Source organism: Apteryx mantelli, chromosome 14 (genome assembly GCF_036417845.1).
Source record: "Apteryx mantelli isolate bAptMan1 chromosome 14, bAptMan1.hap1, whole genome shotgun sequence".
NCBI classification, from domain to species: Eukaryota; Metazoa; Chordata; class Aves; order Apterygiformes; family Apterygidae; genus Apteryx; species Apteryx mantelli.
This window is the reverse complement of record NC_089991.1, coordinates 6,847,250-6,873,616: the sequence shown is the minus strand read 5'-3', so window position 1 is coordinate 6,873,616 and position 26,367 is coordinate 6,847,250. Positions and strand designations below refer to the sequence as shown.

The window sequence follows — 26,367 nt, the reverse complement described above, 5'->3', positions numbered from 1 at the left end:
GGACGCAGGCAGGTCCGGGTGGACGGCGGCCTCTCGCCAAGCAGGTCTTTGCAGCCCTTGTGAAACTGTAGCTTGGCAGCGGCAGAGCTTCTTTACGTATTTTGATGCAAGTATAATACCATAGTGTAGTTATGTGCTATATGCCGATACGTTAATAGTGTATACCTATTAGTTAAGGTTTGCTAATGCAATACGTTTCAATAAAAAGCAATTTAAAAATACAAAGCTTGCAAGCTTGGTATCTCCCAAGAGGTTGCATGCACTGCGCACAGGGGGAGAAGAGTCCAGTGACTCCAGTCCTCCCAGTATAAATCTTATATGGGACGAAAAAGGATCCCTTTGCACCAGCTGGCCGTGCAGGAGCAGTTTTAGGGCGCTCAGGGTGGTAAGCACAGCTCACCGCGTGCCTGGCCTCGCCAGCCCGTGCAGAGCCCGCGCGACGCTGCCGAAAACCAAAACGAGCAGCTCCGCAGGGCAGGACGGCTCCCGCGCCGCCGCCGCCGTCACGCCGCGTCCTAAAGCCAGAGCTTTAAAACCTGCGTCGCGGCACTGGCTGCCACGGCAGTAGGTGCTGGGAAGGTAATAAAACATCACTGTCAAATAATTGATGTTTCTTCGAGTACATTTTCCCTCCGGCTATAAATCCAAGCCCCAGAATACCCAGTGCGGAGAGCATAGCCCTTTTTTTTGTATTATTTCCCCCCTTTCAAAGAAAAGCGATAATTTTCTGGCAGCGCCTCCTATTCCTAAAGCAAGGCACCTCTAGCACAGCGCTGCCTGGGGTTGCGTCTTTCCGAAGGAGGCTCCCCGGTTGCTCTTTGTAACTAAACTAACTTTGTAAACTAAACCAAACTAACTAGGGCTTGGCGCTGCGGGGGCTGGAGCGCCGCGAGGCCGCCGCAAGCCCTGTCCTCCACACGCAGCGGCGGTGCCCTGTCTCTAGCGGGTGCCAGAAAGCGCCTTGGAGGCCGTTTTTCCAGGAAAAGCCATCCCGCAGAAAAGGACTAACGGATCCTTTTTATTGCACGCGCTTGAACAGCAAATCAGCTCCTCGCAAAGACCTTTCCTTGGGCTGGGGCTCGGCGCCGATGAATTGCAGCGCGTGCAATGGGAAGGAACATTTAAATAGTCAGCAATAGTTAACGTCGGCCTCAATGGATCCCGCGGGGCCGCGCAGGAAGACACTCCGCCTGCCTGGTGTTTTACTATATAAGTGCATTACTCTTGTCTCATTAGAGCTGTCTCGGCAAAGGCCCTTTCGGTGCAACATAGGAAACCGGCAGGGGCCTAGCGAATGCCTTTTGCAACACGGGGATTGCTGCCACCGCCACGTCCCCGAGCAGCAGCGCCGGGGGCAACTGCCAAGGGGCCTCCCTGCGTTTTGCAGGAGGGAAAGGCTCAGCCCGGAGGCATCCGGCTGACTTCCCAGAGTCGTTACGGCCTGCGGCTGACTTCCCGGAGTCGTTACGGCCTGCCGCTGGTGGTGATGGGGCCGGGGGAGCTGCAGCGGCCGTGAGCGGGGGCAGACAGGGGGGTGCAAGGAAAGGGACGCTGCAATAGGAAAGGGTCCCTTTAGCAGGACAATACAGGTGATATCGGCACCAACGCGCCCAGGGTGAGGGCGGGGGACTCGAACCCGCGGCCTCCGCGTTGCCAAGCGGGAGCCCTCGCTGCTGCACCACGGAGCGGGCGCGGCGCGGCCCGCTGCTGCCGTGAGGCGTCCGGGCCGCTAGGGGGCGCCGTGGCGCCGGGCCCGCGGCGGCGGCGCGGCCCCGTGACCCGTCGGCGCGCGACGGCGGCGGCGGCGCGGCCCGGCCGCTTCCCCCTGCGCCGGCCTCGCCTCGGCGCCCGGCCGGGCCTCCGCGCCGCGATGTGGCTGGGGCCCGAGGAGGTGCTGCTGGCCGGCGCGCTGTGGGTCACGGAGCGGGCCAACCCCTTCTTCCTGCTGCAGCGCCGGCGGGGACACGGCAAGGGGGGCGGCCTCACCGGTGAGGCGCCGCGGCGGCGGCGGGGGCGGGAGCGAGGGGCTCCCGCCGCGGCGCCGGGGCCTGGCTGCGGCCTGGCTGCGGGCGGGGGGCGGCGGCGGGCCGGGCCGGGCGGCGGCGGGGGGGTTCGGGCGGCTGCGAGCGGGGCGCTGCCGTTTTTCACGGGTGTCCGAGCGCGGCTGCGCGGGCGCCGGGGCGCGTAGGGGCTGGTGGCAGCGAGGGCTGCGAGGGACCTCGCGGTGAGCGGAGCAGCCTGCTAGCACCCCCCTCCCACACACCTCCAAAACCCCCCTTCTGTACGTGCGTGCTGACATAAATATACATAAACTACATGAATATTACCAAACGCCCTTTTCGCGTTTACCGTTGTGAGCGGTGACCAGGCGATTTTAGGTGTTGGCCCTGTCAGCCGAATGTCCTGACTGCAGAAACGAAGCATCTGATAAACGTCCTTATCGTAGTTCTTCTTTTCACCATGTTGCAAAGGATCTTGAAGTGCACTGCTTTACATAACTTACTTGAGTTACTGTGCGTATAAATACATAAACGTCTTGTGCAATTTCCCAGGTTTTTAAGGAACAAGTGACACCTGATGCTTTCCTGGAAGATTAAACATTTAAACTGAACTATTCTTAAGTGACCGAAGCTTTGGGCCAGCTTGGTTCTTGAGCAAACGTTTAACTCGATGAGCAAGTCTTCCTCAGAGCCCCTGCGTGTTTAAAGCCACGCGCCCTCTCTAAGGGAGCTGCACAACTGCAGGTTAACGTTTTAGAGCTAGGAGAGTTAACGTCTTAGAGTTAGGAGAACATACAGCCAAGCTGGATGGATGTTTAAATGCTGTCATACTCAGTTTTTTAAGCATGTCTTTTTTTCTGGTTTATAGGTCAATATGTAACACATTAGATATTGTTATAGGAAGTATTGAGAATAACATTTAATCTGTGTTCTGCCTACAGCTATACACAAGAAATCTGTAGCCAAAACTGAGATTCTGTTGTGCTGGACACACACACGTTTGTTTAGGGGCAACCAAACCCCATGAGGACATTCTGTGGATGAGCTTGCTATATGTATATATTTATGGTGCTTCTCTTGAAGTTAGGTTCAGTCATATCTGTCACTTGCAAGTTGATAGCCAAGAGAGATAAAGGGGAGGGAAAAACATGTTTCGTTCAGGTAATGAATGAGGTACAGATGAGAACAACTTGCTCAGACTTAGCCAAAGCCTAAGCAGGAGACCGGGCTGGGAACTGAGCCTGAGTCTCCTGAGCACCAGTCCAGAGTAGCAACCATGCTTCCTCCCCAAGTTCTAATGTTAGAAAACATCAAAAACACCAGAATGTTGCAAAATGAACTTGTATTAAAGGTGTTTGTGATACATGATCTAGAATAACAGAGCAAAGTATCATCCTAAATATTTGGATTAACTAGTAAATAGACATAACCATAGAAATAAATGGATTTGCTTTACAAAGTCTGGTGGCTGTCATTAAGTGGTTCAGGACGTGCCCACCTTTTTATTTAACGTTATATCCAAAAAATTTTTTTTTTACTTCTGCATTATCAAGTTCTGGTTCTCTGGTTTCTTTTTTTAATCAAAATACTTTTAGAAATGTATTGAAACCTGGGAGTGCCAACTTTTCTACAACTATCTGATTCCATTTTGGATGAGTTATCTTACCTACTGTTTGCATAGGGGATGCTGAAAGATACAGCATAGACAATTCTCTTCTATGTTTTAGTTTAGCAGCCTTAAAAATCACTATTAGTAACAGAAGGATGGAAATTCTAGAGACTTCATGTTCATGTTACAATCGTTTAGATACAGTGATGAAAGACCTTAGAGACTTATGGGAATATTGGCCGTGCTGGGGACAAAGCTCTGTTCTAAAGAACATTTTTTATGGTTTTAAGATAAAGTTAATTTGAACACTTCCCACTTTAACTGCATCTCCGATATGTCCAGGCCTTCCTGGAGAAAAATACATTTCACTTCTATTACAGAACTCTCCTAGGAAGGCAGTGGATTATAATGAGATTTAGTAGACATTTAATTGCAGTCTAAACTTTGGCCATTAACAGTGGGATTGAATATAGCTAGTTTATAGGTAGTTTTCTTGCAATGACTGGATGTATGTCTCCATTTTCCAGACCAGGCACCGTTGTTCTTCCATCACAGGGTGCATAATATGATCCTTGGCATTTTTCTGTTGTGTCGATGCTGTATTTTTGCTTAACCCAACTCCTTGATTTGGTATTGGGTTGTATTAATTTCTAAATCTTTGCTTCCTAGGCCTCCTGGTGGGAACGCTGGACGTGGTTTTGGATTCCAGTGCCAGAGTTGCCCCATACCGTATTCTGCACCAGACTCAGGACTCTCAAGTGTATTGGGCAGTAGCATGCGGTGGGTATTGATGTGACTCTTGTCAGGGTCTGGATTTGTGTTATCGTGTTGTCTGTTCTCTTCTAATGAACAGTTATCCCACTTAGAGGTATTCTGTGACTGCTCGGGAAACTTCCCAGGGCTTTTGCCTTGCTTCAGTTTTTGGTTGGGGCAGCACAGCATGCCAAAAATGACAGAACTTCTCCATATTTTTCAAACTGTAGATTATGAACTTTAGACTCTGTAAGAACTTAAATTTCTGCAGGTGTTACAAATTCTTTCTTTCTTCCAAGGAATAGGTGTTTGCAGGGTCAAAGTGAGAAAAATCAGAGACTAAAACTGGGATGACAAAGATTGCTATATTGTGGTACAAGTTTCTAATATCTAGAGGTGAATTTTGATTAAGGCTTTAAGTCTTACTGGTTGCTGAAGAGAAAAATATCTTCAGGCGTTACATGTTAGACTGACTCGGCATATAGTAAGAATCTCTACTTCTCACTTTGTGGTCAAGAAGTAAAATCTGAGCATGAAGTAATCATTTCCTAAGCCCACAGATGTTGACGTCTTGTTTTCCCTGTTCCCATCTTGTCCCCAGGCAACCAACACAATATCCTCCCTTGCAGAGCTACTTAAATTCTGCAGGAGAGAAGTTTAGAAACTGCTGTGTGTTTCACAGAAACTCAGTTTTCCTTTTGAGGAAGGAGGAGGCAGAGAGGACGAAAGCACGAAACTAAAATGGCAGGCAAGAAACTGAATAGAAAGAAGCAGAATGTTCAGTGGCCACTGATGCAAATTTGAAATTTTGTAATATCTTGACGTCCAAGGAATGTGGTATGTTTGTACAGTTTCAACAGTGTCTTCACTGATATCCTCACTGTCCCGGTTACTTTTAAGTAATACAACATGGTAGAATGAGATGGGATATATAGCAACTGTATGGAGTTCGATACATTATTATACTAAAATAGATATATCTGTCTTCATCCAAAGTATTTTTTTTAATCATATCATGCACTCATTTGACTGTCAAAGCAAAATACTGGCGTTAATTCAAAGTGATAAAAGTATATATGTTCTCTAGTTGAAAAATGCATATAATGTATTTGCAGTTTTATCATGTGTAAATACTGGTGGGCAGAGTTCTGGTTATGCCTGCAGCTTCCACCTTCAGCACTTCGTTCTTACAACTCTTTTTGTAGAAATTGCAGAGTTTTACTCCTTTGTGTCTGTGGTTCTAATGTTGTTCATAGAAAGTCCTCAATTATTGAAGCTTGACTTCTTTTATCAATTTGTCTGCTGTCACTTGGCAAGAAGTACAGCTCATGAAACAAAACAAAAAAACAGGATTTATCCCCCTGCCACTGCTGCTGGACCTGTGTTTTCCAAGACCAAAGCATCCTCTGATACTTCAGTGCCCCTAAAATAAGCCATTTAACATTATTCAAAATCATTTATGCTTCAAAAACATTGTCAGGTGGCTAGAATAGGCTTCAAGCAAGCTTACAGAGGCAAAAGAAAGAATATTTGTTGTCTAATCCATTGGCCTGTATGAAGAAACTCAAATCCGTAGCTCTGTAATCCTTTGAGATGACACAACTTACTTTTTTTCTAGTTTCTGGTTTCAGGTCCTGGAGTTATTTTTGCTTATGAAACCACTGATGAACAAGGGTCGGTTTTTGTGGTTAGGAGTCCAACTACAACTGTGTGAAGGCTATTTCATTTCTGAAGCTGCCTCTTAAGAAAGTCAGGTAGAATATTAGCTTTAGGGAACAGTTTGTCTTATACGTGCTGCTATCTTCTTTCCCTCATTAGCCACACTGAAGGTTTGACGTTCTTGCAGAGCAACTAAGTAATGGAAGGGAGACTGTCACTAACTGGAAGTATTCAAGTTAACATTTTTAGATATCCCATTGCTTTTGTATGAAACTTCAGAAGTTGAATACTGGAATTTGGCAGAGGTAGAAACTTGCAAATGTCTTAAACTTGCATTTAAAGAGCTTTATTTTTTGTCTGCATTTAATGATGTTTATTGTCTTGCTTACAGAATTCAATTGCTTTTTTTTCTTCTTCCCTGTCTATTTTTTCTGCCTTCAAGAGAATATAGCAATAGTCATTGGTAGAGAGGAAGAAATCTTTTAGTAAACAAAGATTTCTGAAATAATTAGAACAAAAATTGTTAGCTGAGGCAACTTTCTATACAAAAGTTCCTTAAATTGGTTATACCGTGAAGCTTTTCCTTTGTGTGCTCTTGTGGGCTGCGTGGTTTAAAGAAAACTTGAGTATAAGGTTTTGCTAAGACCTTTTTTTTTTTTTTAAGGATTCAAACAACATATCCTCTGACAAGTGACTGTTCTGTTTCCTTTTTGTTTTGGAAGTGTATGCTCTCTGCTGACAATTGCACACAGAAAATTGAACCTCTCTATAGGTATAAAAGAATTTCAGTTAGCCTGAAATTTCAAGGTTCTTCTGCAAGTTCATTATTTTTATTCTAGAATATCCAGGAATTAAAAGAATACTTCTTATCTGGAAGATAAGAGTATTTATTGTCTGGAAAAAAGCTGTGCTTGCCACATCCTGGCAAATAGGATGATCTGTTGGTAGTGCGCTGATTATCTTCAGCGCCAATAGAGGCATTTCATTAAAATCATAGCGTTAGAGTACATAAAATATCCTTGACATGTATACATTTGGTGTTCTGATGAATGTTTGGTGGTTATATTTATTAGCTTCCTGCTGTGAACCCAGAGGAAAAAAAAAAAACTTGTTCTAATTTCTTTTTTCTTTGCTCTCCCCTTCCTCTTTCATCCCCTCAATTAGGATCGTCTCGTAAAGAGATCACGAAGCATTGGGAATGGCTGGAGAATAACTTACTGCAGACTCTCTCCATCTTTGATAACGAAGAAGATATCACCACATTTGTGAAGGGCAAGATACATGTAAGGGACATGTTTCCCCGAAGGACTTCCAGATCCTGAGAAAGAATGGGGAGGTGGTATTAAGGCTTTTTTTACCCTTGGGAGGGAGGGAGCAAGAGCTCTGTAGCAAAACTTCTCTCTGCTCCCTTTTCAGACGTATATTCGTTTGGAATTGTCATGAAGCACATACAGTATTATTAGGGTCACGTTGTGGCCATTACACAGGACAAATGATTGAGAAGTAAATCTCAAAGAACAGCCTGCTTAGAATGGTAACTCATTAAAATATAATGCTTCTCTGAAATCCTTGCAGATTATACCTTTGACACAGAGAAAATGTAACAGTAGGGTTGATCTAGCAACAAATCTGGGAGAGGTAATTCTAGTTTGCAAGCAATGTACTTGCACTGCCATGCTGGTCTAGAAGCCATCTAGGATGTAAAGGAACTGTATCCTAACTTCTACAGGGTTCGGGTTCAGACAAGCGTTTCTGCTCGTTGTGCAGCTAACACAATTCAGATTCACAGCCCACAAATTCTCCAGGGTAGAAACCTTTATCTATGCAATTTTTTATGGAACAGTAGCAATTTGAGGCTGCAATTACACTTGTACATCTACTTGTAAAACCAATATATAAAGCGGACTAAATAAGCTGGATTTGAAACTGTTTCAAGCAGTTTGAGCCTTCCTCTAGACAGATGTATTATAAAGGCAGCTTGAAAGAAAGGCCTTGGTTTGTGTGCTGGTTTGACCATCAATACTACCAGGCAGCTTCTTTTTCTGCATATTATTTGTTTAATTTGACTCTTTAAGAAAATGAGAACAGGAATAAAACTTTACTTGGTAAGAAATACACAATTGGCAGAATGTTGCCGTGAACTCTGTTCTTATCAGAGGTGTGTAACTGGAAGACCTCTGAAAGTGTACGTATCTAAAATTGCAGCTGCCTTCCTCCTCTAAACCAGACCCATACTGTTGCTGGGTAACTGGATAACTTTTTTCCCCCGCAATATCTAGAACACCGCAAATATGAGTGACTAGTTAACATAATACAGAGAAAATGTAAGGTCAGCAGTCATGACTGTGACCCTGAGAAACTCTCCTTTCCCAGTCATCCTGTCCGATTCTTTGCATGTGTGTGTGTGAGAGAGAGAGAGAGATTGTGGTCATTTGTTTTCCCTTCTGGCCAGCCAAGATCTGACAGACTGCAAAGTTCTGCGCTTCCTGGCAGATGCTCATCTTCCTATTGAAGAAGCTTGGTCACAAGTGAAAGTAGACTTCAGTTCTCCCTTCAGGGCATACAGAGTGTTACCAGACCAGCTGTGAGAAACTCAGTCAAAGAAACATGAACACTAGTTGCATGTGTTCAGGAGTAGATCAACTAGCAGGCTCCTAGACTATCTCACTGCTCTTTCAAAATGTCTTTACAGTTTCTCTAACTTGACAGAAGAAATGATAACTTCCATGACATGTTCCCTCTTTCTGTCTTCAGGTTTGCTTCAGTGACCTTTTCCTGTGTGTTATTTCTGTCAGCAGGCATATTCCCTTCCATTTCTTATCTCTCTCTCATGTTGTCACAGGGAATTATTGCTGAAGAGAACAAGAATCAGCAGCCTCAGAGTGAAGAGGATCCAGGTAAATTCAAAGAGGCTGAACTGAAGATGCGGAAGCAGTTTGGGATGCCTGAGGTGGAGAAGTTGGTCAATTACTATTCTTGCAGCTACTGGAAGGGACGTGTACCCAGGCAGGGGTGGCTGTACCTCACTGTCAATCACCTCTGTTTCTACTCCTTCCTGCTGGGCAAAGAGGGTGAGTTACCAGCTTCCTAGTCGTTCATCTGCCATTTTCTTTTTGATGTGGTTGATCTTTCATGTGGACTTTTTTTAAGCTGTTCATTTTTTTCCCCTTTAGGAATCCTTTGAGCTCCAGTACATAATCCATAGATCAATCCTTATACTCATTATCTAGCTTCCTTGAAATTCTTAATTGTAAAATCTTCAAAAGTGCTTATGTGACTTGCAAGTCAAAGCTCTCTTTTCAGATTTTGAAACTCAAGGCGCTTCAGTGAAACTTAGACTAAATGCCTGAGTCATTTTTGAAAATGTGGTTTAGATTCTCAAGTTATATAAGTACACATGAAAGTTTTACTTCCCCTAGATTAAAGAACCAAACAATATTCTGGCTTTGGGTTTTGTTTGGGACACACCCAGTATTTCCAAAACCTGAATTGTTTGGTCCAAAGCTAACTTGCTGGAAAGACAGAATGAAAATTTGGGTAAATGTAGCTGAAAGCATTTACTGACTGGGAGATATTCCTTTTGGAACTGCATTATTTCTAGTCTAGTTAGTCCCAAAGATTGTTCCCAAGTATTTCTGGAGAGCCCGGTAAAAGTATGAAGAAAAGAATTGTCCTTGTGTAAGAGGGAAAAATACTGCTACCTTACTTGCTGCTTGAGCTTCTTTTCTGATTGTTTGTTGTTTTGCTTCAAATTTAATAGCAGTTTCTTTGAACTTTTTTTTCCAGTGACACTGGTGATCCAATGGGTGGATGTAACCCAGCTAGAAAAAAATGCTACCCTGTTGTTCCCTGAGTGCATTAAAGTGAGCACAAGGGACAGTGAGCTTTATTTTTCCATGTTCCTCAATATCAATGAGACCTTCAAGTTGATGGAGCAGCTGGCAAACATTGCTATGCGGCAGCTGTTGGATAATGAGAGCTTCCTAGAGGACAAGTCCCTCCCAAAGCCCAGGAAGCCTCTTAAGAACATCTCTGCACTAAAAAGGTGTGTGTTTCCAGCAGTGAGAACAGAAGACAGAGAAAAGGGGATGGTAATAATAAATCTGTATTATTATGTAATTGTTTACATTCTGTAGCTCCCAGTTGCCCCAGTCAGAATTGGGGCTTTCTCACTTAAGGGGCTGCATCACTTATTTCAATCATTAACCCTTTGCCTATTCTTTTTTTCCATCACGAAGTGGTGTTGCAGTCACATATGCCCTCATGTCTTTCTCATGCATGAAGATATGGCCTGAGATTGTCAAAAGGTATTTTCAGGCAGAAGCTATTGAAAATCCGGTAGAAAAATGTGCAAAAGAAGAAAGAGACATTGGCCTCTTTGTCTGAAGCTGAAGATTTATCAAAAATAGTATACATTTGTATTGTAATAAATCCTTCTCCTGTGGGCTGTTCTCTACAGTTTAAGAATCTGATGCAACATTTCAGTTTCCTAGATTTCTGTTCTGAGATGCACTTGCTTATTTTGTCTTATATCGCAGGACATGCCTTACCAGTGAAGCATGTCTGAAATCTGAAGGCTGAAGGAGGAACCAGATAGGGGATGGCATCTCAGTTACAGAAATGAATAGTAAAGAATGCACAGCACAGTCGGAAGGTTGTGGTTGGAGTGGACGGTTGTGGTTGGAGTGAACAGTTGTGTTGGTGTTTGAGTGGGTTTTTCAAGTCAGAAATAAACTGTGGGCGGGGTTTACTCTCTGCTTTTCCCCAGAGACCTAGATGCTCGAGCCAAAAATGAATGCTACCGTGCCACTTTCCGGCTGCCCAAGGATGAGTGCCTGGATGGACATACAGACTGTACCTTGTGGACACCATTCAACAAGATGCACATTCCTGGCCAGATGTTTGTTTCCAACAATTACATCTGCTTTGCCAGTAAGGCAGAGGAGGCCTGTCATCTCATCATTCCTCTCAGGGAGGTGGGGATCTCTTAGCTCTGTACTGAGACCACAGTCCCTTCTTGTCTTTTATGTGTTTCTAGCCTTTGTGTGGTACTTTACCAATGATGGAGAATCTGCTAAATCCTAATGGCCCTTGTATCTGTCTTCTAGGTGACAATTGTTGAGAAAGCAGATAGTTCCAGTGTCTTGCCGAGCCCTCTGTCCATCAGCACCAGAAGTAAAATGACTTTCTTCTTTGCTAATCTGAAGGACCGAGATTTCTTGGTGCAGAGAATCTCTGATTTCTTGCAGAGAACACCATCCAAGAAACCATGTGGCAGCGACAGGGAATGGAAGTGGAATTTTGGTGATCCTGGATGTGAGGTACTAAGAAAATAGCTGGGAGGAGCATTTGGCACTTTCTCAAAGCCATGCTCCAGTGTGTGCGCCAGCAAATGCTGTCTCTTTGTTGGACCGTTAACAGAGGCTGGAGGCTGGCTGAGCTCAGATGTTTTGTGTCTCATTCTGTTACTCATTATCTCAGTTGCTTTGCCGTTCTTCCCTAGAGGGTAATTTGCATAGTGAGATCACTGCTTAGGTTTGACTACAATCTTGAACTGACTGAAGGGTGTTGAAGTAATCTTCCTGTTGGTTCACTGCTGATAGTAGCATAAGTTGCCTCTCTCTTTCATTGACTTTCAAGACTTAAACTCTAGGCTAATTCTTGAACAATATGAATAAAATATCAGGGAAAAGCCAAAACTGTTGCCACCTATGCTCTACTAACTGCATACAATCTGGCTTTTGACAGATATGTTATGTATGACTAATTGTGCAACAACAGAAATGCATTAGGTTTTTTATCACAGTAAATATTTGTGTTCTCCAGGAAGTGCCGGAGTTGCCTTCCAGCAGCCCACTTGCAGTTAGCCCAACATCTGCTCTCAACAATCGACCTGTCAACTTCTGTGCAGGGGAAGTGCCAACAGCCTCCCAGGGGCTACTCAAACTCTTCAGAAGAAATTCTGAGGAGCTCTTGGGACCCAAAGGGGTAAGTAATATTTTAACTTAAAGCAATTAATGATAATAGTTTGAAATAGGTAGCAGACTTCCTGCCCTACTCTAAGACTCTTAAAATGCACTTTCTTAACAGCTTCTGTCACCCCTGTAGTAACACTGCTGTGTCTCACACAGTGATAGAGCTGCATAGGTGTAACCTGAACATCAGCTTACTTTATCAGCAATGGGATACCTGAGATACTGGAGCTGAGAAATTAGTATCACTGTGCTTCTGGGATGTAAATTCATGTCTGTGAAGAACTGCTTTTCTTTAGATCAAAGAAGCAGAGAACTAGTGTCTCTTCATCCTAGTTAAAAATCATCTTAGACTATGGTTCTGCTTGTATTTATGTAGAGATTGGTGAAGTATGATGTCATTGCACAGCCCATGTTACCACTTTAAAGACTTGATTTTAAGCAGGTCAGAAGTGATTCAGAACAGCAGTGTAGATTAGCATACATCTTTTTATGCAGTAGGAAGAAGAAAGCCTTTAAATGTCACATTGCATTTCTTTTGTGAAGCATAGGCCTGAGTACTCTGAAACTACTTGTCCTACAAACATAAAAATGCTTTAATCTCCTAAAATGGACATATTTGTTCCTCTGAAGGCAAAGGAGAAGATGAAGGAAGAGTCTTGGAACATTCATTTCTTTGAATATGGGCGAGGGATGTGTATGTATCGCACAGCCAAGACTAGGGAGCTGGTGCAAAAAGGAATCCCAGAGAATCTTCGTGGAGAGCTGTGGCTCCTTTTCTCAGGTGGGATATTGTACTGGATACTTTGGCAGTTAGCAATAGTAAGTTTTCTGCACCTCTCAGAGGAAAAGGTATAAATCATAGCTCATTTCAGAGGAAAAAGCTAACTCCATCTGAATGATGCTTCAGGGAAGTTTTGCACAAAAATGCAGTAATCACTTTTCTGAGATGACTTATTTTTGTGCTGGCTCTTCGGCCTTCATTGTCTGGATTTCAGTACTTGGGACCTAGACTGTAACCTGATGATTTAACAATGAGTTTGTTCCTATTCTTTCATATCTACTTGTAATTCTTGAGTTCATGTAGCGCTTCCTGGCTGCCTCTTTGCTGAAACTGTGGGCAGAAAGTCTGTATTCTAAAGCTCAAGAAGTGAAACAGTATTTGTCGTTACAGGGGCTTGGAATGAGATGGTCACTCATCCTGGATACTATGCAGATCTTGTGGAAAAGTCAATGGGAAAATACAATCTTGCTACAGAGGAAATTGAGAGAGATCTGCACCGTTCCATGCCAGAACATCCTGCCTTCCAGAATGAGTTGGGAATTGCAGCCCTCCGGAGAGTCTTAACAGCTTATGCATTCAGAAATCCAACAATTGGGTACTGTCAGGTAAGAAAGTAGTCTTAGACTGGTTAGCCCTACCCTGTGGCCGTGCCTGACTTGGACCTTTTCTGCAGTTTTTTACTGAGTTCGAGCTTTTCCTCAATGCTGTCCATGTGGTGTGAGACTCGGAAAGACGTGGTGATGTTGCAGGATCTTAATTATCCTTTGGATACAGGATTTAAGTATATCTTGCACATTTCTATTAGGAGTAATGACACAATCCTTTACTAGTCTTCCTTGCTATTCCTTCCCTAGTTCAACAAAAACATTTTCTGGTTTTCTAATATGAGCAATCAAATTGAATAAATGATGATACACATAGTCAATATATTGTAAATGAATCCAGTTATTGGTTTGTGAAACAACTCAGTAGAAATTCAGATTTGTTTTCTATATTGTTCTGGTATTAACGTTCTCATTCGGTTGTTCTGTTATGATGAAATTATTACACAGCTTTTTATGAAAACTTTGAAAATTAAATATAATCAGATTTATTAATGAAAGCGCTTGACCAAAAATAGTTGTGTTATTTGCTGTCTCTCAAACAGAGGAACAGAAACAGGAAGGTAGATTGGCTCAAGGTCACCCAGTGACTCAGATACTTGTAAAAGCTGGAAATAGATCTGACCGTCACTCCCATAGGACTATGTGGCTGTAGCCATGCTTTTTAAGTTTAGCAGATACATAATGTGAGGACTTTCATATTTTTCTCCTCTACCTGTGTGTTGAACTCTGCCGGCTCGTAGGCCATGAACATTGTGACGTCGGTCCTGTTGCTCTACTGCAATGAGGAAGAGGCTTTCTGGCTCCTAGTGGCTTTATGTGAGCGGATGTTGCCAGATTACTACAACACAAGAGTAGTGGGTGAGTCTTTGTCCAGTTCATGCTGGAGCCTGAATTTTCAACTACAGTTCCACCAGCATCTCTCAGGAACATTTTGTTTCTTCAGAATGAATTAAATGTGATGCATTTTAAAGAAAATGAAGCATGAGCCTGTTGGTATCCTCTAAAGGTATAGGTGTATGATGGAGACACAGGAAGAGATACTACAAGCTACCAAGCCAAACAAGAAAGATAAATTCACTAAAATTGGTAGCAGGAGGGACCATCAGCAGTAAAGGGATGAAGCTAGAAGAAAAATATTGGGTTATTTTTTTACCCATCTGAATGATGTAATTAATCTCTGGAACAGGCTCTGAAGAAAGGTTTGTGAAAGTCCCACTTCATGGGCTTTTCAAGTCAGTCTGGAAAGAAGAGTCTGGTTTCACGTAAATGTCATAAGATCAGTAATCCTCAACTTCTCCTTTCAGGGAAGATGTTTAAATCACTGAGAGATCCAGTTGCTGCATGCTCTCCAATTTAGCAATAGTATCTCTCTCTGTATATGCTGTCTTTATTGAGAACAGGGAAAAAACCTAAAGTGTGTTAATTTTAACTCTGGTGTCAAGAGATTGATATGAAAATAAGGTGAACTTGCACTACTTTGTTTAATAATTGGTTCATTTGGGCATAGTACCGTGGTACCAAGAAACCTGAGTTCTCTCATTGTTTTTGTTTCTTCTTCCAGGCGCGTTAGTGGACCAAGGCATCTTTGAAGAACTTACACGAGAGTATCTTCCACAGCTGTCAGAAAAGATGCAGGATCTGGGAGTGATTTCCACCATATCTCTTTCCTGGTTTCTCACTCTCTTTCTCAGTGTCATGCCCTTTGAGAGTGCCGTGGTCATTGTTGACTGTTTTTTCTATGAGGGCATCAAGTTTATCTTGCAGGTGTCATTGGCCATACTTGATGCCAACATGGAGAAGTTGTTACAGTGTTGTGATGAAGGTGAAGCCATGACTATTCTGGGCAGGTACCATTCGTTGCTCTTACTTATAAGTAACTGAATGATAGTGGCACCCTTTTTAATTGTCATTTCTTTCCATCTAATAAGTTTCAAAGTTCCCCGATTTCCATTACATAGCAGGTCATAGATACCATTTTAGGGGGAAATGCTTGTCTTGTCATTAAGCTCTTTGCTCCAGAGAGACTGGCTTTTTCTTTCACAACAGCTGAAAGGAATTGCCAGCTCAGGTTCAGGCATGGAGGAATCCCATGTTTCCAGAGTTGTTTGCTTTGTGGCATGATGCATTTCTGCTGCTCAGTTTGAATTTGAACTCCAAAGGGTTGTTGATCCAAAATTCACAAAAGTGTTCTGATCCACAGTCAAGACCAAATCCTGGGTGGAATCGCCTTCTGAAAACATAAAACCTCATCAAACAGGTATTCCCCCAGAGATGTAAATGTAAGATTTTCTTGTTTGAAATGTGAATCTGTTCCACGTGCAACAAGGATTTTCAGCTTATTTCTTGAAGCCCAATTTTAAAAAGAAGAGATATTCCAAAAATAAAATGAAAACCAGCTATATAGAAGAGACAGAGAATACCATTGTAGGTTAGCTGGGAAAAATTAATTTTTTCTACCTGTGTAGACTAATGATGTAAAGGAGTTGGGAATTATGTGTTTAGGATGTTCTTTTCCTTGACACTAACCCCAGAGTCCTATGTCTGCTCTGTTTTGTTTTTTTTCCCTACAGGTATCTGGACAATGTAGTTAACAGACAGAGTGTTTCTCCACCTATTCCCCACTTGCACGCCTTACTGACAAGTGGGGATGACCCACCACTTGAAATAGACATCTTTGAACTCATCAAAACATCCTATGAGGTCAGGTTCTGGCTTAGTTTTTACCCAAGTGATTTTTGCCTTCTAAGGCCCAGTTTTGTACTTCTTGTGCAACCAGGACCTGAACAGTGTTCATAGCCTGAGGTGTTTAAGGAGTGCAGGCTCAAGCCATTAATCCTCCTGTTCGGTATGAGTAGAGACTAACACTTTTGACTGTTGTGGATTCTAAAGAGTCTCTCCAATCCCAGTGAAGACTAAGCTGAAAACTGAAAACTAGTAAAAGCTACGGGCCAGAGGTTTCTTCCTGCTTTGTCAAAAAAAGTCTCCGCTCTTACTTGTATTTGAGCACCAGTACAGGCTGGGGGCTGACCTGCTGGAAAGCAGCTCTGTGAAGGACCTGGGAGTGCTGGTGGACACCAAGTTGACCATGAGCCAGCAATGTGCCCTTGTGGCCAAGAAGGGCAATGGTATCCTGGGGTGCATCAGGAAGAGCGTTGCCAGCAGGGCGAGGGAGGTGATCCTCCCCCTCTACTCAGCCCTGGTGAGGCAACATCTGCAGTACTGTGTCTAGCTCTGGGCTCCCCAATATAGGAGAGATATGGAGCTACTGGAGCGAGTCCAGCAAAGGGCTACTAAGATGATGACAGGACTGGAGCATCTTTCCTATGAGGAAAGGCTGAGAGAGCTGGGACTGTTCAGGCTGGAGAAGAGAAGACTGAGGGGGGATCTCATCAACGTATATAAGTATCTGAAGGGAGGGTGTAAAGGGGATGGAGCCGGACTCTTTCCAGTGGTGCCCAGCGATAGGACACAAACCGAAACACAGGAAGCTCCATCTGAACATGGGGAAAAACTTCTTCACTGTGAGGGTGACTGAGCGCTGGAACAGGTTGCCCGGAGAGGTTGTGGAGGATGGAGATTCCACATGCTTCATTTCTGTGTGATTCTGTAATTGTCAGTGCTAGGGAGATGGGGAAGGAATTTCACAGTAAACTTCCTGAGAGGTATACTGCAGAAACATGGAAGTGCCCCAGTACATATCTGCAGGAATCCTGTTCTGTGATCTGTGCTGTAATGACAGCAAGGTGATCCGAGAGTGGGTTCTGTGCTGCTGAAATACCTCGGCACTGGTGGAGGTGTACCTCATTATCCATACTGAGAACAAACTCTTTGCTCATAAGAAATATGTATTTCAGTGACAGAAAGAATATAGACAAGCCAGCTGGTATTTGACAGCTCACCTCTCCTACACTGTAATAAAGGTGGATTCCTTTCTCTTTTTTTGTCTCCTGTTCTTCATCCTGTTGCCTTCCAGCTGCTTATAGTCATGCAGCTGCCATTTTACTGGGGGCAGGGTTGTTTCTTTCTTGGGATCTGCCTTCTCTGACTGTTCATGGTTTCTTCTTTTAAAAGAATGTCATCAAATTCATCTTACTTGTCTGACCTGTTCCATAGAAGGAAAGCCTGTAATACTTTGGTGTTTGTAGCTGTAGCTCATATAAGCTCCAGAAAAAAGCATGTCTGGAAGGAACAAAAAGTTGTCTAATCCCTGTCTCTGCCACAGTACAGGATCTGTATTTCTGTCATTCCTGACAGATGCTTTTTTCAGCTGTTCTTCAGAAACTTCTGATGTTGGATTTCTCGTACAAATTTTGAGTGAATTCTCTTGCAGGGCAGGGGTGAATGGGAAATAAGGCACAAGGTTTTTTCTCATCCTATTCCCACCGATAAAAGGCTTCTAGTGATTTTAGATCATCTCTGAGGGGACAGTACACTTGCTACAGACCATGTGATTGAACAGGGGTTGTTCTGTCTTTAGCAGATGATGCTGACCTGGTCTCCTCCTTTTCTTGTAGAAATTTAGCAATCTGAAGGCAGATGACATTGAACAAATGCGTTTTAAACAAAGGCTGAAAGTGATCCAGTCTCTGGAGGATACAGCCAAGAAGAGTGTGGTATGTGACTCCCGGATTAAATGAGCTACCAAATGGCATATTAAATGTAACATTTCTTGCCTTAAGCGTTTAGGAAGTTTGCTCTGCAGCAAACCCAGTTTAACGTGACTTAAAGAATTGCAGATAATGTGAAAAATGGATTTACTGGCTAGATTAGTGGACTTTCAGTTTCCTTCTTAATGTAGTTTTTGTTAATCTATTAAAATGGATCAAAGTGCTAGGGCATGATTGAATGAGATATTTGGCATGGAGGAAAACAAAAACTACTTGCAGGCCTTGCAATATTCTCCACTGTCTGGCAGTGTCTGTTTTACTACTCACCTACTATCTTTGAGTAAAACTAGCTGGCAGATAATTACTTTCCTCCCATTTAGAGAGTTTGCTGGAATGTTGGGGGATTTTGTAGACGGGTTCAGGGCCAAAGAGGTGTATCAACATCTATTGCAACTATCTCATATCCTAAGTGGAGAACCTCATCCAGTTGTTTCTTTCACTCTTGTTTTTCAATGCATCTGAGTCAAACATCCAAAGATAAAAACAAAAGGGAGGGGCAACATATTGTTCTCAGGCCTGCAAAAACAGGAAATAACCTCAGTAATTTTTTATTAGCTGTTCTAAATGTCAACAGTTTCTGCTTGACTAGAAACTGTCTTCCTGACCTATGACGACAGCAATTGGAGGTATCAGAATGGTTACATTTTCTTTCTCCTCCTGTGTCACATCTCCTTGCACTTGTTTTCTTCTCTGCTATGTTACACTGATTTTTCAGTAAGTCGTATTTAATTTGTCCAGCTTCGAAATAAATTGTTCAATCTTATTTTCTCCCCAACTGTAGGTCCGAGCTGTGTCTGGTGACATTGGCTTTTCTATTGAAGAATTAGAAGAGCTGTATGTAGTGTTCAAGGTAAGAAGCTAGAGTGGGTAGGAATGTGTTCTGACACAAAGAGAACAAATACTAAAATGAGCCAAAAAGGAGATAATGACTGTGTTTTGATTCTTAACTGAACAGATCAGAAACAGATGTGGGTCTCTTACATATGGTGTCAGTGAGATTGGATCTATTATTATCTGATTTTTATTTTCGGCAAAGATGGCCAAAACACGTTCACAGCTTTTGTATGATACTTAATCAGGAAGAGATCCTGGAGAGAGTGGAAAGGAATGTCACATAGCACTTAGAATAAGGAGCTAGGATAGAATGCACCTTAATTTTTATTTTTAATTTTGCCATTGAATTGTTCTGTAATTATGAGAAAATTACTTAAGTCTTTTGCCTCTATTTGCCAGTGGATGTGTTTTTAAAAAGATGTTACCAAACTGCCTTTACCAAAGTCACTATAAACTCAGTTGCAGTGTGCTGTAGAATCAGCAAGAGAAGTTTAGTTCCAAAACCTGCATGTACTCTTTGCAGTAAAGCCTCTGAGTTTCATTTTGCTCAGACCCAATATCATGTTTTGGGGGATTTTTCACTTAAAATTATTCTATGTGATTTTCATGAAATCCCTGTCTCTTCCTTCATTTCATATTACTTTGTAGTGAAGTAACACTATTAATAATGGGGAGATAAACAGTGTGTCCTGAAATGTGTCTTCTCTGCCTACTCAGTGCTATTTTGGAGTTATAACAAAGTCTCTACTTTTGCAGGTTGTTATGCTGTAATATAATCTGACCTATTAACCCTTTCCCTCCAAAGGCAAAGTATCTGATGAGCTGTTACTGGGGGAATAATCGTGCTGCAGCTGCCCGCCGAGATCAGAGTTTGCCCTACCTGGAGCAGTATCGCATAGACATGGAGCAGTTCAAAGACCTGTTCATCAGTTTGACCCCCTGGTCCTGTGGCACACACACACCTGTGCTAGCAGGGCGGTTGTTCCGGCTTCTGGATGAAAACAAAGATTCTCTCATTAACTTCAAGGAGTTTGTGACAGGGATGAGTAAGTGGTGTTTCTGGAGATGATGGAATATTGCAAAACATGTTTCTGTCCTTTTCCGAACACAGAACAAAAAGAAGAGAGCAGCATTTGCACTGTTGTGAGAGGAGGGCGACAGCCTTACAGGAAGCTTCTGGCAGAACAAAAGATGCCTTTTTGCTAGACAGTCTCCCATTTCAGGAGAGGATAGGAGGCAAACTAACGCAATGCAGCTTTGCTGTGGATTTCTTTACTGCTTCTGCACAGAGCTGTGTGCAGTTAGTGTTTCCTCATTGCGTGGAAACTTGATCTGTTTTGAGCCTGTGGGCAGAGGGTGATTCTTCATCCAAAGTGCTATTTTTCTTATCCTTTTTTTCTTCCTCACAGGTGGGATGTATCATGGTGACCTCACTGAAAAACTCAAAGTACTTTACAAACTGCATCTGCCTCCCGGTGAGTGATTGCTTCCGTGTTCTGCTACCGCTGATCGTGGTCTGTGCTGACATGCAATTGAAAAGGGATGCTTTATGAATTTTGCTAATGAAGTGGGTGATGCTGCAGTTCAGTTAACTCAGAGATCTTCCATTTCTTTTTCTGTGAGTACAGCTCTGAGCCCAGAGGAGACAGAATCTGCTTTGGAGGCCACAAGTTATTTCACAGAGGATGTTACAACAGAAGGTAATACAACACTTGCTACCCCTACCTCTCAGTTTAGGCAGGAGCTGCAGCACAAATCCATGTGCCTTGAATGGTAATTTCACAAGGCATGACCTCCTGGTGGCAGTATGTTAAGATTTGCTGGTGTGTTTGGGTTGGCTTTTATTGTTGCATGATGGGAAAGAAGTTTGGAGTTTAAACTGCTCAGCACCCTTTCCGTGCAGGACACAGCATGCTCTGAAGCGCAGTTGTAGACTGCTGAGGAGGAGCAGTGTGCTGTATCTGCTTTTACCAGCCCCTGTCCCCCTCTTGATTTGGGGTTTTCATGCAAGTCTCATTGTCTCTTTTCTTGTTTTTGTTTCCTCCTTTGTGTCTATCTCTGTGTGGCCCTTTCTTCTGTTTTGTCTGGGATATTGTCCCCTCAACCCCTTTTTCTGCTGCTCCAGTATCTCCTTTTGTCTCAGAGCTGGATTTCTGCCTGCACTGTGAGTCTCAAGGTCAGTCTCTGGGTTATGTGCACACACTGAGCACTGCCATAATGCTGATACTATCTGCCAGCACCTATGCACTATTTAAAATACTGTGAATTTGTTGCCACTGCTCCTCTTTCCTGATACTCTGTAAACAAATTGCTATAAGCAGTTAAACACCTTTCAATGCCTGATTTGCTCTACCTACTATGTTTCAACCTTGGTCAAAATAGGTTTTGTCCAGCCTCTCCTTGTGGAACTTGCCTCATCCTAGGGACTGGGTGGAAAAATGTGCTCAGAGCAGAGTGTGCGAGATGCTGGGCTTGTTGGTCCAGGTGGATGGTTCTTGTGTTATCATTATGCCTCCTCCACAGTCTTCTAATTGAAAGAAAGAAAGATGCATGCCATTGCACTGTAAAAATGTCAGTAGACTTTAATTTACTGTAGTTGTTAAAATACAATTTTAGGGACTGTCAAATAGGAGAAGGTCAAAATGTCATCTGTGCTAAATGTTTGGTCAAATTAGGATAATGCTCCAAAAACCTGAGTGAGTAAGCACAGGGGGTGCTTGCTCTGTTTGATGCTAGATGATTAACTTAACAGTCTGAGATGAGCCAAGACTTCCTATATAGTGTAGTGGCAATATAGGGAACCAGAAGTGAAATTCCTAAAGTTAGACTCTGCAAATAGCTCCCAAAACATCAGCTCTGTTGAAGAATAATGGTGAGTGTAGATACTTATCAGCTATCCTTGTGTCACAGGCCTGCCTTGGTGCAATGCCACAACTTGTGGGGTTTTTGCGGTTTTGTTGGGTTTTTTTCATTTTTTATCTCGTTTTGACTCGCTGAACTTTGTGTTTAAGTGATCACGTTGCTTACTTGCCTTTTATGTCTGTGTTTCAACCTTTCTCTTAAGCGTTCTGCCTTCTACCGACTTTTTTCACCCACTTGTTCATCGTGGCTTCTTTTTTTCTCTAGTTTATCCAGTCAGTCTCTTGCTTCCATCCTGTCCTATTCATTCCTCCAAACATAATACGGGAGTGTGAGATCTAGCTTCTGTTGAATATATTCTTATGTGGTGTTTCTTTGGGCCTGAGTTGTCTTATGTTCTCAATGTGTTGTTTTGCTGAAAACTGGGTATTAAAGTTTCTTTTATAATTCCATTGTTTTTAGAAATGCAGGAAGACAAAGGAAGGAAAAATGAAAGCTGTCAAGAAAAAGGTAATTTCATAATCATAAATAGATGTGGCTTTCTTTTATCACATTTTAGTCTTGTCTCTCTCATAGTACCAACTGTTCATTGTCCCTTTTCTATATCAAAGAAACCTTTCAAAGTGTCCCTCATGGACAAGGATACAGCGGGATGTTAGCCAGGAAAAAGGTCTCTTTTATGGCTTTACTGCTCTGACTCTTTAACATACCAAAATCATAACTTGCAAACATGATTTTCAAATGTTATCAACTAATAGAATTCATTTATGAGAAGTCAAGCTGATGCAGCAGTGTAAAAAGTTTTATGCTACTGAGTCATGCCAAATAAACTAGCAGAAAGCAATACAACAAATTCTTCACAGATCCTCCCCTAAATTGTCATTAAAACTTGCTTCCAGGACTGCTTTTTCACTTTTTAAGACTCAAACCACTATCTACCTGGCAGTAATGGTTTGGTCTTATCTTGCAGAGGAGAAAGGTACCAGTCCACAGGACTATAGATACTACCTAAGAATGTGGGCCAAAGAAAAAGAGTCCAGGAAAGAAACCATTAAGGATCTCCCCAAAATGAGCCAGGTAAGAAGTGAATGATTTCCAGTTAGGTAACTTACAGCTTAGTGGAGAATTAAGTAGTGTGTAGCAGCCATTATGCCAGCATGCTCAATCCTTGCCAGTAGTCTCCCCTGCTGTACTGGTGTGGTGAGTTTTAGTAGTGTCTGGTTCCACGCTTTTGTGTTGAATTCCTCAGTGGATGTGTATCTGGCTGTCAAACTGCTTTGTTTCTACTAGTCAAATGTATTTGACTCTCTCTGCCTCCCAGACTACCTTTTCCTAAAAGAGCTGTGATCTGCATTTTCCCTCTAGAGCAGTGTTTCAAATATCCCATCAGTGATATAAAGTTGTCTGGCTTTTTTGTTTGTGCATTGCCTTCAGTTACAGCTACCTGGTGAAGAGGGAAGAATGTGGTTACAGGTCACACTGGTGACTGGTGTTATCTTTTCTGTCTCTAATTTCTTCTGTGGGTGCTTATTATCCCAGTTTGGACATGCTTAGAAGCTGACCACAAAAGAGTAGCAGGACAGAAGTAAAGCTACCAGTTTTTGCAGATGTGAATCTGTTAGTGTTCTGTGTGTCGGTCAGGAAAAAAAAACAAAAAATCACTATCACTTTGCCATCTGGGTCTCAATTTAGCCTCTGCCCCAGAGAGAGCAATTTGCCTGAATTTGAACTGTTCTCACTCAGTAAAATAAGTTGTCACTTGGTGGGGAGGCAAATAAACAAGGAGTCAGTCAAGATATGCGTGATGCTTCATCCACCATCGTAACTTTGTTGTGAAGTCTGAAGTATGATTTTTGGTCTTTGTCTTTCGAAGGAACAATTCATAGAGTTATGCAAGACTCTCTACAACATGTTCAGCGAGGACCCGGTGGAGCAAGAGCTGTACCATGCAATCGCCACTGTAGCCAGTCTCCTTCTGCGAATTGGGGAGGTTGGAAAAAAATTCTCCAACCGGCCCATGAAGAAGTCTGAAGACTGCAAAACACACAATACCCAAGATCCTGTGAGTGAAGAGGAGTCACCAACATCTGAACAAAGTCAGAATTCAGCAGTGGAGCAGCAACCCCAAGCTGACCATGAGGACAAAACCCCTGGAGATGCTCAGCCTGGAAAAACTCAGGAGGAAAACCAAACTCTGGGAGATGGGGCAGGGGAAGGACAAGGCTCTCCTTTACAGCTGCTATCAGATGATGAAACCAAAGATGATATGTCCATGTCTTCCTACTCCATGGTCAGCACAGGCTCCTTGCAGTGTGAAGACATTGCAGATGACACAGTCCTGGTTGGTTGCGAAGGCGGTAGTTCAGCTGCCAGGTATGGCAGTACCATTGATACAGACTGGTCTATCTCCTTTGAGCAGATCTTAGCATCCATGCTGACAGAGACAGCCCTCGTAAACTACTTTGAGAAAAAGGTCAATATCCTCCAAAAGATCAAAGATCAAAAGAAGGTAGAGAGGCAGTTCAGTTCATCCAGTGACTATGAATTGTCCTCCGTGTCAGGGTGAGCTCAAGTTCACAGTAATTGTCTTGTGAGATAAAGCAGGGAGGTAACGTGGCAGATGGCAGGTTTGATGGTTTGGTATTTTGTGTTTTTTGTTTAATCAGAGACCAGTAACTACACAATTACAATAGATTCCAGTGGATAAGGGGCTTCTGACAGTGACTATTTTGTGTAGGTGCTTTTTTGGCTACTCTGGCTGAAAGAATTAGATTACATTCTCAAGAGCCATTAGAACCTAATAGCCCCTGACATATAGAATTACCACCATAAATTATGCATGTCTGCCTTTTGCTATCTTTCTTTTTAATGAAGTTTTATTTCAGACAGTGACTGTTCCTTGCCTGCCCTTGTTTGCTGTAGGTTCCTGGGTAACTTGCACAGCAGATGCAGCCTGGCTTGAAACCATGTTCACTTTTGGCTGCTGCTCTGAGAGCTAGCACAGTGTATCTAAATGCTATAGGACCCTGGCCTATAAATGGTCTTGTTCAGTTCCTCAGTGCTGTCCTGTGACTCCGCAACTACAATGCAGATGTGCCCCACTGCTCCCAGCACCGTAAGATCTAAATACAGGAGTTTCTCAGATCTGCAGGTTTCTTGCAGACATGGTTTGGCGTTCCCATAGTGTATGATCACTTTTTTTTTCCTCCAACATTCAGGAGACAGTTTTCAGACAAACCTTGTTTTCTCACTTTTGCTTTTCTACTTCTTTGAAAGCCGTTGTTTTTAGTTTGTCTGGGAAGCCACAAGCTCCTTGACTTCAGTGCAGAAGTAACATGAGGTCAATCAACAGGGTCATGACACTTGTAATGGGGGAGTACGTTCCCAAACTGGAAATGTGTGAATTGGCTCCTCAGCATTGCAGGCCAGGGGCACACCGGTCTGCTTGACTTGCCCTCTCGGTGTGGAAAACATTGCATTGTTTCTTGCTGATTCTACATTTTTGTTGACTAATGATGGGTCCAATTTTTAGAAAGACCCCTAAGAATGCTCTGATCAGTCCAATATCAATATATGTATCTAGATTTCCAGAGCCTCGGCAGTCAGCCCTTGCAAATGTTTGGGGCAGGAGGGTTTGCAGGAGCATTGTGCCACCTGCGGCTGCTCGGTGTGTCCTTTCTGAGCATCCCTTGTACAAAGAGTCTGGCGATGGACACTCTCTTAGAAACTGCTACACCTCAGTGGGCATTTACACCTGAAGAGGAAGAATTGGAAGCAGCGTGGCCCTCTGCCGTCAGCCCATGATGGGAAACCTAAAAAGACTAGATCTCTTTCCAGTTAAAGAGATGAAATAACTGGGAGAGTGAATGACTACGCTTTTTAAATCAGTTGAAGACCAGAAGAACCTGAGGGTTAACCTTCTGGTGGTAGGGCACCTGCTCTGAGGAAGCAGGACGAATCCCGTTCGTGCGGATGCGTTCGTCTTGGCGCGCAGGGGCTGCGGCGAGAGCCCTGTTGCTGCTCAGCGGGAGCAGACCCCGCGCAGCAGCAGGCCGGGTTTGCCGCAGCGGTGGGCTGGCGTGCGGAGCGCAAAGGCCGGGAAGGACGCGTACCTGGCGGGCGTTCCCCTTTAACACTACTTGGTGTGCTATTCAGTGTTAATTCCTCCCTGTGACGGTCTCTGTACGTATTCACAGCTCGTACATGTTTCTTACTTCTCTGCCTCCGCTGTTCTGTGTCTCTGGAGAGCAGCCATTAGTAAAACTGCTTTTACTAATTATTCAGTAATTTATTGTAATTTTTTTAAAGTACAAATAATACATGTGATTTTACACTGTCTGTCCGATCTGTCATGTATTCAATAAATGAACCCGAATCCTCTAGGCAACCTTGGCTGGCCTTTATTTCTCTGAGCTCACGGCATATTCCTTGTTCTCTGTCCATGCTGGTTATTTAAAAGAGCCGACTTAGCGTTACGGGAGTTATTTTTATTCTGTATATTCTCTTTCTATATGATATGCACCACTGCAGCTTCAGGACGCCTATGAGAGCTGCATTGCGTAGGTGCGAGTATGAAATGCTTTTCCTCCTGGAAGAAGGCTGCTTTTACCCTTATTAATAAAGAT

General features: G+C 43.1%; 1 protein-coding gene across 3 annotated transcripts; it reads left to right on the top strand.

The window, feature by feature from the left end:
* The first annotated feature begins 1,818 nt into the window (after window positions 1-1,818).
* Window positions 1,819-26,129, top strand: TBC1D9B (TBC1 domain family member 9B). 3 transcript variants are annotated; one of them, XM_067305125.1, is made up of 21 exons: window positions 1,819-1,988; window positions 4,279-4,389; window positions 7,186-7,304; window positions 8,864-9,092; window positions 9,808-10,066; window positions 10,790-10,997; window positions 11,130-11,342; window positions 11,848-12,009; window positions 12,627-12,777; window positions 13,168-13,382; window positions 14,123-14,240; window positions 14,944-15,229; window positions 15,953-16,082; window positions 17,897-17,995; window positions 18,831-18,899; window positions 19,689-19,929; window positions 20,293-20,358; window positions 20,512-20,583; window positions 22,205-22,252; window positions 22,713-22,819; window positions 23,616-26,129. In XM_067305125.1, exons 1-21 carry the CDS (start codon window positions 1,871-1,873, stop codon window positions 24,306-24,308), a joined length of 3,714 nt encoding a protein of 1,237 aa, XP_067161226.1. In that variant the 5' UTR covers window positions 1,819-1,870; the 3' UTR covers window positions 24,309-26,129. The 3 variants fall into 3 exon arrangements, with proteins under 3 accessions (XP_067161226.1, XP_067161228.1, XP_067161227.1); XM_067305127.1 differs by lacking the exon at window positions 22,713-22,819 and having other exon boundaries at window positions 23,616-23,838; XM_067305126.1 differs by lacking the exons at window positions 14,123-14,240; window positions 14,944-15,229; window positions 15,953-16,082; window positions 17,897-17,995.
* Window positions 26,130-26,367: the final 238 nt, after the last annotated feature.